General features: G+C 40.9%; 1 protein-coding gene across 9 annotated transcripts in view; it reads left to right on the top strand.

Moving 5' to 3' along the window:
* The window catches only part of erich3 (glutamate-rich 3), a 32,941-nt gene extending 18,533 nt beyond the window's left edge, over positions 1-14,408 (top strand). For 2 of the 9 annotated variants that reach the window (XM_061237312.1, XM_061237307.1), the window contains 7 exons: positions 3,367-3,522; positions 5,930-6,127; positions 6,227-6,407; positions 10,304-10,490; positions 10,607-10,851; positions 10,931-11,134; positions 12,299-14,408. In XM_061237312.1, the coding sequence (XP_061093296.1) occupies positions 3,367-3,522; positions 5,930-6,127; positions 6,227-6,407; positions 10,304-10,490; positions 10,607-10,851; positions 10,931-11,134; positions 12,299-12,711 (1,584 nt within the window). In that variant the 3' untranslated portion in view covers positions 12,712-14,408. Of the gene's footprint in view, positions 1-3,351; positions 3,523-5,929; positions 6,128-6,226; positions 6,408-10,303; positions 10,491-10,606; positions 10,852-10,930; positions 11,135-12,298 lie in introns of all 9 variants that reach the window. The other 7 variants (XM_061237311.1, XM_061237305.1, XM_061237310.1 and 4 more) reach the window with 6 other exon arrangements.
* Positions 14,409-14,656: the final 248 nt, after the last annotated feature.

The following is a 14,656-nucleotide window of genomic DNA, read 5'->3' as shown; positions in this document are numbered from 1 at the left end:
ACAGGTGCAGGTGAAATGCTTTTTAATTAGACTTAGGTAAAGATAAGGCAAGGCAAATGTAATGGGTAACGTACAAAACACGAGGGAAAACCAATACTGCCTGCTGGCAACAAAAGACAAAGGAACATACAGTACTGTGCATGAGTCTTAGGCACCCTAGACTTTATTATATATATATATAGGAACAACCTCCCTGCTGATTGTCGTATAGAACTGCAGGATAGCGTTGGCTATCTCAGAGAAGTGATGCAGTTTTAACACCAAAGGGTGGTCACAAACAATGTTGATTTGATTCAGTTTTAACTATTCTGCCAAATTACTAATTTAATCTAAAATGTGTAGTACGTTTATTTAGGACCTTTCATTGAATTATTTTTGAAAGAATCTTATCTGTACAGAATGTTATACTGGTGCCTAAGACTTTTGCACAGTACTGTAAATAGGGAGTAGTGATTAAGAGCAAGTGGTGGTGATACTTCTGAAAACCTTTAATAGTTTTTGTTAACTTTTTCACTAGAAGATATAAGACAGGGGATTTGGCTATACAGTCCCGGCCAAAAGTTTTGTTGCATGAATGGACAAAAGTGACAATTGCTAATTACCCAACTCTTAATTAGGTAATAAAGTTAGGAAACAACACAAAGTAATCATAAGTGTCTAAAGTTTATTAGAAGCTAGAAAAATGACATTTCAAAATTGTTAATAAATGCTACAGCTTGATAATGATCAACAGGCCAGTTTTGGCCGGACAAAAGTCTTGTCGCAATGGCCAACTCCAATTTCTAGGCCACAGTGAAAAAGGAAGAAACAAACAAGGGGCTTGATTAGTCAGCTGTAGGTAACTTTAAAAGCTATAAAAGCAGAAATTTGACACTTTAAGCCATCAAGTTCATGCTCAAGATTGCTTCTGTCAACATGCCCAAGATCAAACCAGAAACCAAAGTGCTGATCATCAAGAATCTCAAGTCCAAGTCTCCTGCTGAAGTTGCAGACATCTTCAATGTGTCTAAACGGCAGGTGGAGAGGATTCGCAAGCACTACCAAGAGACTGCCCCAGGTCGGGCAGACCACGCAAGACAACTGCTCGAGACGAAAGCTTGCTGGTCCGACTGTCAAAAGTCAGCCCCATGTCAAACGCCTCACAGCTCCAGGAGGAGTGGACACCAGCAACACCTGTTTCGTCAAGAACTGTACATCGGATTCTTGCTCACAATGGTCTCCACGGTCGCATTGCTGCCCAGAAACCAGCTTAGCAGCTAAGAAACCGTGTTGCGTACGCCAAGGCCCAAAGCCTGACGGAAGGTTGGACAGCAGAAAAGTGGAAATTTTTTTCAGATGAATCGGCAGTTGAGCTCCATCCCAAGTGCCGCCAATATTGTCGAAGACCCTCTGGGGCCCGTCTGGACCCACGGTTCACCCAGAAGACAATCAAATTTGGAGGTGGAAAGATTATGGTTTGGGGTTACATCCAATACGGAGGTGCCAGGGAGATCTGTAAGGTGGATGGTAACATTGACAGTGCCAAATATCAACAGATTCTTGCCTCCCAGTACATTCCCAACTACAAGAGGGGTCAGATTTTTCAACAGGATGGAGTTCCTTGCCATACCTCAGGTTCCACTATGAAGTTTCTCAGGGGCAAGAAGATCAAGGTCCTTCAGGGATGGCCAGCGCAGTCTCCAGATATGAATATTATTGAGCATATCTGGGGAAGAATGAAGGAGGAAGCTTGGAGGACCAAGCCGAAGAACTTGGAGGAGCAAGCCGAAGAACTTGGAGGAGCTTTGGGATGCCTGCAAGGTGGCCTTCCATGCCATCCCCGACGAATTCATCAACAAGCTCTACGACTCTCTGCCAAACCGGATGGCAACTGTTCTGCAGGCCAAAGGAACAACAAGATATTAATTTCTTAACTTATAGTCCATGATGAAATACTAGACTGATTTTTAATTAGGTATTTTATTTACTTTTTGAGAGAGAAAATTTATTGATTATAATTTGATTTGCGACAAGACTCCAGGTAGAAACTGGCTTGTTCATCATTATCAAGCAATAAACCTTATAAGCAAGGAACCTCGGCGTGGTGATGGACAGCAGACTGTCCCTCTCCGAGAACATTGTGGCGGTGACCCGGTCATGCAGGTTCTTCCTATACAACATACGGAGAATCCGCCCCTTTCTCACCCCCTACTCGACCCAGCTCCTGGTCCAAGCGATGGTTCTGTCCCGCCTGGACTACTGCAATTCCCTCTTGGCTGGCCTCCCAGCGTCCGCCATCAGACCCCTCCAACTCATCCAGAATGCAGCAGCTCGTCTGGTCTTCAACCTTCCCAAATACTCAAACATCACCCCCCTGCTTACTTCCCTCCACTGGCTGCCTGTCATGGCTCGCATCAAATTCAAAACATTGGTGCTAGCCTTCCAAGGAGTTAAAGGGTCTTCCCCAGCTTATCTACAAAAAATCATCAGACCCTACACCCCTGCCAGACCTCTTCGTTCAGCTTCCACAGGCCGCTTGGCACCTCCCCCTCTCCGAACCTCCACATCACGCTCACGACCACTGTCTGTTCTGGCTCCACGGTGGTGGAACGAACTCCCCGTTGAGGTCAGAACTGTAGAATCTCTCCCCACCTTCAAGCGCAAGCTGAAGACACACCTCTTCAAGCAGCACCTCTCCCCATCCCTCCCTACCTCCCTGTGAACCTTAATTGTTGTCTCTGTGACTTGCTTTGTGTATCGGTATTTTTAGTTGGCTAGGTAAGCAGTGTTTGGATAGTTAACTTTGGTCACTTTTGCTCTGTTTGTTTGCCTTCTCTTTGTTGTACAGGTAGCAGTTGAAATTGTACTTCCCTCTAGGGTCTTTCAGCGAACTTATCCCTGGTTATGGGTATGCACTCTGTTGTACGTCGCTCTGGATAAGAGCGTCTGCCAAATGCCAATAATGTAATGTAAAAAAGCATCTATGAAATTTTTGCTAGTATCTAAATAAACTTTAGACACTTATGATTAATTTGTGTTGTTTCCTAACTGTATTAGCTAATTAAGAGTTGGGTAATTAGCAATTGTCACTTTTGTCCACTGCAATTGTCACTTTTGTCCACTCATGCGACAACTTTTGGCTGGGACTGTAGACAAAAGCATTTAAATTGAGAAATGGAAAACATGGACATGGTTATGCAGGATAATGTATGAGAGGATACAGTGAATCTGTAAAAATGATTCATTAAAAGCACTATAAAAAGTAATACTTAGTACTACTATAAATGACAGTGCTGTACTGTAAAGGCATGTTCACTGCTTTACTGTGAAAAATGAATGTCTACATCACACACTGTTGGCTACTTTTAACAGTGTGGTGTTCTACAGCCAGGTTCCTCCAGACCTAAGACTGCTCCTGGGAAAATGCAGCGACCTCATCGGCTCCAGCCCATCAACAGAAACACTGCATCTGTTCGGCGGACTTCCCCTGTATCCAGGCACAGAGACTCTTCAGATGACACAGAACAGCAGTTCAGCTGCATGGTGAGACCTGCCTCAATCAGTGATATCACACACATATGAGAAGTAATGTTGCTTATAATATGCTCCTCATCACTGAATGCAGAATGAAGTCTTGTGATATGATGATATGAAAGAAAATGTTTGCCAGGATTATCTCGAGGCACAAATCTGGGGAAGGGTACAGAAAAATTTCTACTGCTTTGAAGGTCACAATGAGCACAGTGGCCTCCATCATCCGTAAATGGAAGAAGTTCAGAACCACCAGGACTCTTCCTAGAGCTGGCCGCCCATCTAAACTGAGCAATCGGGGGAGAAGGGCCTTAGTCAGGTTCCCGATGGTCACTCTGTCAGAGCTCCAGCGTTCCTCTGTGGAGAGAGGAGAACATTCCAGAAGGACAACCATCTCTGCAGCAATCCACCAATCAGGCCTGTATGGTAGAGTGGCCAGAAGGAAGCCACTCCTTAGTAAAAGGCACATGGCACATGGAGTTTGCCAAAAGGCACCTGAAGGACTCTCAGACTATGAGAAACAAAATTCTCTGGTCTGATGAGACAAAGATTGAACTCTTTGGCGTGAATGCCAGGCGTCATGTTTGGAGGAAACCAGGCACCACTCATCACCTGGCCAATACCATCCCTACAGTGAAGCATGGTGGTGGCAGCATCATGCTGTGGGGATGTTTTTCAGCGGCAGGAACTGGGAGACTAGTCAGGATTGAAAATGAATGCAGCAATGTACAGAGACATCCTGGATGAAAACCTGCTCCAGAGCGCTCTTCACCTCAGACTGGGGCGACGGTTCATCTTTCAGCAGGACAACGACCCTAAGCACACAGCCAAGATATCAAAGGAGTGGCTTCAGGACAACTCTGTGAATGTCCTTGAGTGGCCCAGCCAGAGCCCAGACTTGAATCCGATTGAACATCTCTGGAGAGATCTGAAAATGGCTGTGCACCGACGCTCCCCATCCAACCTGATGGAGCTTGAGAGGTGCTGCGAAGAGGAATGGGCGAAACTGCCCAAAGATAGGTGTGCCAAGCTTGTGGTATCATATTCAAAAAGACTTGAGGCTGCAATTGCTGCCAAAGGTGCATCAACAAAGTATTGAGCAAAGACTGTGAATACTTATGTACATGTGATTTCTTGGTTTTTTATTTTTAATAAATTTGCAAAAATTTCAAAAAAGCTTCTTTCATATTGTCATTATGGGGTGTTGTGTGTAGAATTTTGAGGAAAAAAATGAATTTATTCCATTTTAGAATGGACATAACAAAATGTGGGAAAAGTGAAGCGCTGTGAATACTTTCCGGATGCACTGTATATCAACAATGAAGATAAGTGAGCCAGTACCTTCGGCAGCCACACATGACCAGGCCATAACACCCCAACCACCATATTTCATTGATGACGTGGTATGCTTTGGATATTGGGCAGTTCCTTCTCTCCTCCATACTTTGCTCTCGCCATCACTCTAATGTCAGTTAATCTTTGTCTCATCTGTCCACAAGACCCTTTTCCAGAACTATGGTTGCTCTTTTAAGTACTTCTTGGCAAACAGTAACCAGGCTGTCCTCCCACATTCAACACATCAACCACGAGAACCAATGGTTAATTTACCATCTAATATATTCCAATGTCCCATTCTTACGAGATAATCAATCAATCAGTAATTATTCACTTAATCTGTGAGTGGTCATAATATTTTGACGCATCATTCAGACCTCTTCAGCTTTTGCGCTTGCACATTGTGTATATGTATCTATCAATCTACACCTATAATGACAAATGAAAACCTATAATAAAATTCTAAAATGGAAATATCATTTATATAAGTATTGGAAAAAGTTTAGATAGGCTCACAGCTGTGTATACAAAGTCCCACAATTCACACTGCATGTCAGGACAAAAACCAAGCCATGAACTGAGTAACCTGGCAAGATGGCCCTTGGTAAGGCCAGGTGACCAAGAGACCAACGATCACTCTAACAGAGCTTCGAGAGATGGGAGAACCTGCCAGAAGGACGACTATCTCAGCAGCACTTAGATAGAGACGGGCATATGACAGCCCGCATGGAGTTTGCCTACCAGCGTTTAAAGGACTCTGAGAGCATATGGAAAAGGAATATCTGCTGTGATGAGACAAAAATGTAACTCTTTGGGCAGTACTCCAAGCACTATGTTTGGCGACCACTAGGCATTGCTCATCACCTCACTAATCAAGTGGGATTTATCATCACCTATACAAACCATTACAGATAAACTGTCCTTATTATATGAGTATTCCTGAACTTGTATGGATTATGGATTCCATGATAATCCATACAAGTGAGACCCTCTATTTTGTGACAGCATTGTGATAACATTGTATGCCACTCTGTATAGTGTAGTCAGTAAAATACTTTTCTTCTTACTCTGTTTTTGTTTTCAGCAGGACAACGATCTGAGGCCTGTGACAATGGCTGAGTTTTCCCGTGGAATATCTCCTTACCAGCTCCCCATTATAAACAATTACATTACTCCTGTTCCTCCATCAACTAAGAGAATCTTAAAAGGCACTCCAAATGGAACGATGAGGGGCCGGAGGCTGCGTCCCACTACAGCCCCCAGTATTCCTGCTGTAGAAAAGGTCCTTAGTTATTTTCCTTTTTCAGAAGAGAAACATTATTGTCTGTTACACAATGGTAATAGACTTATTTAAGACTACATTGTAATGTGTTTTTACCAGCAGGACTCAAAATTCCACAAGACCACAGTGCACAGTAATGTATCAGTGACCATGGTGTACTATGGGAAGACAGTCCACCTGTCTCACAATGACATTGACATGAGGGATGAAGTGAAAGTCTTCCAGCAGCACTGTGGAGGAGAGAATGTTTGCATTTACAAAGGGAGGCTGGTGGAAGGAGGTCAGTATATTACTTTTATATCTGTAAAACCAATTAAAATTTCCTCTGAAACATTGAGACAGTTGTGAGTTGTGTCAGTTTAACTGAAAACTGCCGCTTCCTCAAGTAGCTATTATAGTCTTGCACATTCTAAAGGCTGTAATTTTGGTAGAGATGACCATCTGCCAGATATTTCATATTCTGCTATTCAGCTCCCTGGGGAGGGGGTATTCTGCATTGAGTTATTGGCAAAGCTATAACTGAAGCACTTTGGAGTATATTACTTTAGCATTCAATTCCCTGTGGTGTTTGCATTCTTAACCCTCTGAAATGGCCACAGATTGCTAGTTTAAAATGGAAACAGCGTATTGTAATATTCCGTGCAGCATTTGTCTAATGATGTATTAGCTACTTTGTTTATTTTTATGTAGATACGGCATAGTGGAAAGCTACGTTCAGTTGCCGGTAGTTTGAACTCGCGTGTCAACAAATAAACACAGATCTTCTGTGAACCTAATGTTTAAAACTCGCCGATACCCAATCCAGCTTTTTGGGCTGTATCGGAGGCTATTCTGATACTGGTATCATTATCAGAACAACTCTAACTGAACATAAACAATGGCGAATTTTCATTTTTGATATTGTCCTAAAATCTGAAAGGGGAAGTCCTGTATTGTGACTTGTTTCTATGTGCACCAGCCACAGCAACAATAATCTGTATCGAGTTAAAAACAGAACATCTTTTCAATGAGAAAAAAAACTTTCCACTTTCAGTGTATTTGAGCTTCTCTAACTTTGTCTTGGTAATATTTAGAGTACTTCTGACTTTTGGAAAACAAACCCCAAAAGGGTTACCTTGCAGAAGAGACCAGGGCCACGTTTCCCGATAACGGTGTCTCTTAGCATTTTACGAAGATTCGAAAGGTATACCCATTTTACGAAGACTCGAAAGGTATACCTTACTAAAGTTGTTTACTTTTCTGGGCATGTTTCCCGAACACTCTTAACACTGCCGTTATTAACACTGGGCTGTTTTAGGAGGTTGCTTAAGGGATAGGTTCTAGGGAGAAAGTGGTGTTCTTCATAAATAAAACACTGCAGGAATACTTAAAAATATAGCATTTATCGTGACTGGTGGGAACTTAATTGAATTCAAAATGTACAAACGGAATTATCCAACCGTATATATCATTTTCGCCAAATGGGTGCAATAAACCGGCACCTCAGATTGTGGTATCATAAAAATAATTTTGCCACTCTAAATCAAAATAAAATATTAATTATTGGATTATAAAAGCACAAAGCACGCTTTACAACCGTGGGCTTTCAGTTCTGCGCACAATACGAACAGCTGAGACCACTCGTGAAATTCGTTCAGCTCCTACGAAAAACTGTATATTAGAGTTTAATGTTTTTCGTGTATTCTACTGTCAGTGTCAGTAATCCTGCTTCGTCAGTGGAATTATAGACGGGATGTCTTGTGTGTCTTATCACTTCGCCGTTCCCGGTCCTAGGTAGACTATGATGCAGGTGGGAGACTGCATAGTTTTGTCCCTGGCGCTGTTTGCGTACCTACTTCCTACTCTCCTCGTTTTATGATCACCGTAATCAGTATGGCATGAGGTTGAGTTCCTTGCCGTTTGTTATTTCCTCACTTGAGTCAGATTAGACTCCTCCTGACTTGTTGGCTAAGTGCCGGGGAGTAATTGATTCCCTTTCTGGTTTTACCTGTCCTCTAGGGTGTATCACTTGTCTCTACGGATACCCCTAGAAAATATTAGTGGTTATCCCACTTCTGGTGGGCCCCTTTTGGTCGCGTTTGATCCTCCGACCCCATTCTTGTACCCTTGACCATGCCTGTGGTCAAGGGTTCAAGAATATTAACCATTTTATTTTGGGTATGTAATTTTCAAGCTTGTGTTAAGAAAAGGGGTGATACTTAACTTAATTAAGTAACATGTTATTGCCAATTTAACTTCTATTTGATACGATTTGAACTTCTATGGTTTTCAGAAATAAGGAGATTACTGAATAAAAAACATTGAAAATTCAATGTAAATGTATTGAAATAAAAGTATATAGTTTTCCTATATGTTTGCACATACAGATTATTATGTGTGTTATCCATTATATGCAGCCTTTTTACTTCATTTTTATTAAGTGTAGGGGTCCTCGCACGGGACTCCAAATTATGCAGGGTCCTCGCACGGGCCGCCCAATTATAACGCAGGGATTTTACTCTCTACGATACCGGGGCGCCAGTTAAACGTTGTGTAGCAGTATAACTGCAAAAAGTAATCAGTCTCATAAAATTACTATTATCAGAAATATCTAACCACAAATTTAGTATTTTAATTAATAATTAAAATAACCAATATTAATGATTAAACATACCGATAACCTGAAGGTTGGAAGTTCTTCGAAAGACTGCTTTAACTCGGCTCTCATGTCTATGCGATTCCAAAACGGACACCGGGGTTTAATAAAATATATTTATTTATTTATTAAACACAGAACAGATAAACTAACGGGAATTAGTCGGGGAAGTTAGGGTGTGTGTGTGCGTGTGTGTGGGCGCGAGCAAGCGCGCGTGTCGCTTGAACAAAGGAAAGGTGGGAGTAGCTAGCTTGAGTAAGCTAGAGTTCTGGGTGTGGTAATGAGTTAGAGTTAGCTGTGAGAAGGGACTACTTGCGTAGTTTTACTCTATATATGCGCAAAAGACGGCGAATCAATTCACGTACATATATATGTAGCTAACCAAACACATTACAATGGTTGGATGGTAAATATTGAAACACAGATTCACAAAAACAAGACTAAACTAAACACTGGCTATGCCTGAATGTTTGTTTTCTTACTGAGTCCATACGCATTGCTGGATCCAAAAGACATGCTGTCCTTGTAGAAGCGGCGATGGTGCTGTGAATGGTGTCTGGGAGAGATGCGCAGGCTGGGGTGTTCCCGTCTTAGCAGCGCGTTGTCGTCTGATCCGCTGGTCCTTTTCCAGGTGTAAAAGTTTGTTGCTGTTGTTCGATGGTGAGCTTTGCAGGAGTAAACTGATGTAGCGTTCCGCGTACACCAGTTTCCACTCGCTATAGGCCACGAAGTTACCGCAAGGTAACTGGGTGTGTCCGTAGGCCTGGTAGTGCGCTGTGCAGCATTCAGCCTCTGTCCGAGTCTCGGAGCAGATGAGCTGAAGCGAATGGCCAAAAAGGGTGCGTCGAAGAGAAGAAGCAGAAGAAGAAGCAGAAGAGAGAAGAGAGATCCCAAGAACGTGTCTTATACGGGACCGTTTATTGCTCCCGCCATTACGGGATTGGCTGAACCAAGTTAGACGTCATTCGTGGTGGACGTCGCGGAATTTTCCTGTGGGAATGTGGAAGTTGTAGTCCCTACAAAGGGTGTCAATAATTCAGAGCCTACTGTATGCCTAGTAATTGCATTTTACTTGCCTTTTGAAGATCTGGCTTGTATTGCATTTTTTGACAAGTGGTAGAATTAAGTTGGATCCTCTCAAAGTCAGCAAAATCAACAATTGTTCAGTGATTACACCTACAATTTGCCCCTGAACCCCCTTAAACATCTTCACCCTGCCTCCTCACTTTGCCAACCCACCGGCCGCCACTGCTTTCAACAAAATGTAATATCAGACAAAGGGAAACTGAGTAAACACAAAACACTTAAAAAATATATATTCTTTCATTTATTTCAAAAAAATAAAAAGTTGTTAAATACACATTGTAGAGGGCAATGGTTTTTTATTATTAATGTAATTATTAACATTCATTATTAAAAATTATTTATTATTTGCTCTGTACTTCATGTGATAGTCATAACACTGTACCTGGCAACTAGACAAGTTGAAGCTTTATTACAAAAGTAAAGTGACATTCTAACAAACATTTATTTTCCTGCAGAGGCCTTCCAGTTTGTCTCCAGGCGCCATCACGGTTTCCCCTTCAGTCTCACCTTCTTCCTGAATGGCTTGCAGGTGGACAGACTGAGCTCTTGTTGCGAGTTTAAGCACCATAAAGGATCCCGACTAGGTGGGAAACATGGTCACTTTGGATTCTCGGGTGTGGACGGAGCTTCTCCCTGTTACAAGTAAGGAGTTCTTAACAGCATTGCATCAATTCATCCCAATGTGCCCGCTTGCTAAAGGCGAATCTTAAGTTGAATACAGTTGAAAATCTAAAATTACAGCCTCTGATTCCTTTAAGGTGTATTATATCTATGGGACTAGATAAGAAGCCCACTCCCCCAAAAAGAACCAAAGAAGAAAAGGGGAAAGGGAGCCTCCCTGGTAATTCTCAAGAGATAGCTGAAGAGGTGAAAGAGGTGGATGAAGAAGAAACTAAACAAGATAATCAGTCTCATTTAGAAGCAGAACTCAGAAAGGAGCATGTTGAGGATGACTCCATGGAAACAGAGACAAAGGACATTGACAAGGACAAAGCCAAAGATGGTAAGCCACAGACTCAATAAAGAATTCTTCAGTTTTTGCAAGTATTCAGAAATAAAAAAAAGGGTTTCTTGTGCCACAGACTACGAGGAGGACTTTGAAGCTGATGATGAGAGGCCAGATGTGGACATGGAGGAAGCAAAACACTTAGCTGTGGATCCTTCCTCATCCAGAGAAAAAAGAGATTCCGTAATCAATGACAAAGATGAGAGAGAAATAGCCGATCAACAGATAGAGGATGAAGAGAAATATTCTGACAGCGAGTTTGAAGAGGACGACACGGCTGGTTAGTAAACAACACCCCATTATACACTCACCAAGAACTTTATTAGGAACATTTTTACTTTATTACACCACATATTCATGCGATTATCTAATCAGCCAATTGTGTGGTACCAGTGCAATGCATACAATCATGTAGATACATCAACCCAGAATGGGGACTTTGACCATGCTGTGATTGTTGGTGGCAGACAGGATGGTTTGAGTAACTCCTTGGATTTTCATGCACACTAGTCTCTAGAGTTTGCAAAGAATGATACAAAAAACAAAAATAAATCCAGTGAGCAGCAGTTCTGCAAGAAGAAACACCTTGTTAATGAGAGACATCAGAGGAGAATGGCCAGACTGGAAGGTGACAGTAACGCAAATAAATTGGGGCCCTTAACCCTGCATTGCTCCAGGAGAGGATTGTCTCCTGCTTAGTCAACTGTATGTTGCTCTGGATAAGAGCATCTGCCAAATGCCAATAATGTAATGTAATGTAATAACCACACAGTGGTATGCAAAAGAGCATCTCTGAACGCATCATAACTCTAAAGTGGATAGGTTACAGCAGTAGAAGTCTAAAAGATAAGTCTAATAAATACCTAATAAAGTGCTCACTGAGTATATGTATCATTATTATTATTTTTATTGCTGCTAAATACTATTTGCATGGCAATAAGTGCAATATACTTTATGCAGTGATCTATACATGTTTGGCAATATTAGTGACTGAGTGAATATTTCTTGTGTAAAAATGTAAGGGAGTAGCTACAAATCCTTAACAGATCAATTATTTTAGGGAAAAAAGGCCCTTAAATGTACATTTGGTACATATAGTAGTGTTATTGTATGTCAAAAGATGTCCTGGATGCTGCTACCATGAAATCTGTTGTTGTAAAAATGAAATGTTTTATGCCTTTATGTCCTTTTACGTATATGATGTTTCTGCTGTTCACAAACTGAAGGGAAATTAAATGTTGTGGCCTGATTTCTAGTTTTTGTATGTATGGCAATGATGATTGATCGATAATATATTTATTATAAACATAAGAAAGGAATATACTGACCATCTGTCCAATGACATTTAGAGGCTTTTTAGCTATCAATCAGAGCTTCTAAGGTTCAAACTTTTTTGGTTATCCCATCAAGCTTGACATTTTGCCATTCATCTTCTCTTATACAGAAGATAAGAAATCACCATCATGCTCATCTGGAAGTACTTCCTCAAGCGGCAGGGAAGATTCTGACAGCGAAGCTGAGGAGGTGGACGAAGCTGTGAAAAAGCAATCAGAGAATGAGACAGGACAGCTTCCTGAGGAGCAGCTCCAAGTGGAGGGTGCAGGGACAAACTCGGAAAAAAAAGCCCTAGAAGAGCAAACGGAAGACCACAAGAATGAGACCAGATCTCTAACACCCCCCCAAACAACAACAGGAGACACTGAGGCACATGGAAACAATGCAGATAGCACTGACAGAGCTGATATGGAGCAGGAGGGAAAAGAGGTGGGAAAATCTGGTGCTGCAGTAGATATTGGGGACAATGCAGCCAAGCCAGTGGAGTGTTCAGGGGACACAGAGCCAGAGAGAGGTGAGTAGTCTGACATTTGAACTGTGTGCTGCTGTGTGTCTCACTAAACTTTGAGCTTTCTCAACCTCAGTCATGGGGTCCCTTGTACAACTGCATGCATCAAAAACAATTTGGCAACTCTTCAAGGAAACTGCAATGTGCTGAAGCATACTGGGCTTGCTGTGGACAGTGTGAAATATTCTGTGTTCATATATTTTGAAGTCATTTTGGTAAATCCAGTATTTTCAGAATGATCATTTGGTATTTATATAAGAGCATGAATCTATATCAATTTGATTTAGGCACTGAGTGTAAAATGTCAATTTTACTATTAGATCTGTTAGTTATGTCAATGTGTTTGGTTTCTGAAAATACTGAACTGCATGTTGCAAATGTCTTCATATCATATGATCTGCTGCATGTTTCAAAATAAATAATACACTGGCTAATTTTGCTGGTGGGAAAATAATAATAATAATAATAATAATAATAATAATAATAGTAAATTGAAGCCAATTTAGACATGTATAAAATCAAGTGTTTTTGCAATAAAATAAAAAATAAAAACCCAAGCTCAATCATGTTTTGCACATTTTAAATGTTTGTGTTTGACTGAATCATCAGTTTCTTTTTTTCCCCCTCAATATATTTGGTACCAGCACATGTTTCCAGGTCTGGTGAAAGGAGGTACATGTTGCATGGATTTTGAGCTACAGTCAGCAAAAGCTTTAATTAATCTGGATTTTAAAAAAACAAAACTTTTAAATGTATTTAATAATTAATGTCATGCTAAAATATTTTTACAAAGCTAGATAAGAGCACATCTTAGTCTTTAACTTTACGATCAGACAGGCTATGTGTCTATGTATTGGTCTAAAACATACTTAACTGTAGTGAAGAGAACATGTATTTTGATTTTAAGCAATCATGGTTCTTAGTCAGATTAGGTTTGTTGCCACAGGAAAATAAAAGTATGTTTTCTTGGGCTGCTGATTGGCTCATTCCGTTAAGGCACTACACCATGGTGCATGGATGAACTCACAGGTGTAAGCTGGGCTATGGCAATGCTGACTGTGGCCAGTAACACCATACAGCGAAATGTAATTGCTGATTGCATCGGTCAGCTTGCAGGATTGTTCAGCAGGTTTAGGATCTGCATTTCATTGTTGTTTAGCAACACCCACTTGTTGATCAGGTGCCTGTGGACTGCTTGTCGCATATTTTCCTCTGACTTAACTATGTAAGCTTGCCTGTGCGCTGTGGTGTGGTGGAAATGTAGTCACATTTTAACGAGTTTTAAAGGTAAAACAGTCTACCTCCAGAAACCTCAAAAGTTTATTTTCTGACATGTACCTCCTTTGCTAGAACTGATGTAGTTACATGCTTGTATTACTGAACATTTCTCCTGAATGCAATTTTGTATATTTTCCTTTTTACGACTTTATAAAATATTGTATTTGATTGCATTAATTTCACATTTCATCATCATTCATAATTGTGTTCATGATTTAGTTCAAAGCTTTAAATTAAGCATAAGGAAATACATGTGTATTATGCTGTAATATTGGCAAAAAAAGAATCTGCTTCTAAAAAGGTCATGTGTTATTGGATGTTTGCATGCAATCTCTCAATCTTAATTTCTACTTAGTCTGTTCCAGGTTTAATTTGATTCATTATTGTTAGCTAAACCTGTTTGAAATCTTACTTCATGCTAATCTTTCGAATGTACCCCTTCCCTTTAATAAATGTGCCACATGTACTGTTCACTCTGTGTATTTACCTGTGTGCTAAGTAAAGATATCATATCGGGGGGAGATTTACATGTTTGCATGTTATATCATGTCATACTATTATAGTGGAATATGATGTGTACATGCTGAGAGGCTACATGGTTTACAGGTCATATTCTGTCTACTTCACATTACTGTGTTTTGTCAATGTTTAACTCAAGCCAAGTCTGTGCAGGAGAAGCTA

Source organism: Conger conger, chromosome 4 (genome assembly GCF_963514075.1).
Source record: "Conger conger chromosome 4, fConCon1.1, whole genome shotgun sequence".
Lineage (NCBI taxonomy): Eukaryota > Metazoa > Chordata > Actinopteri > Anguilliformes > Congridae > Conger > Conger conger.
This window is presented reverse-complemented; position numbering and strand designations above follow the sequence as displayed.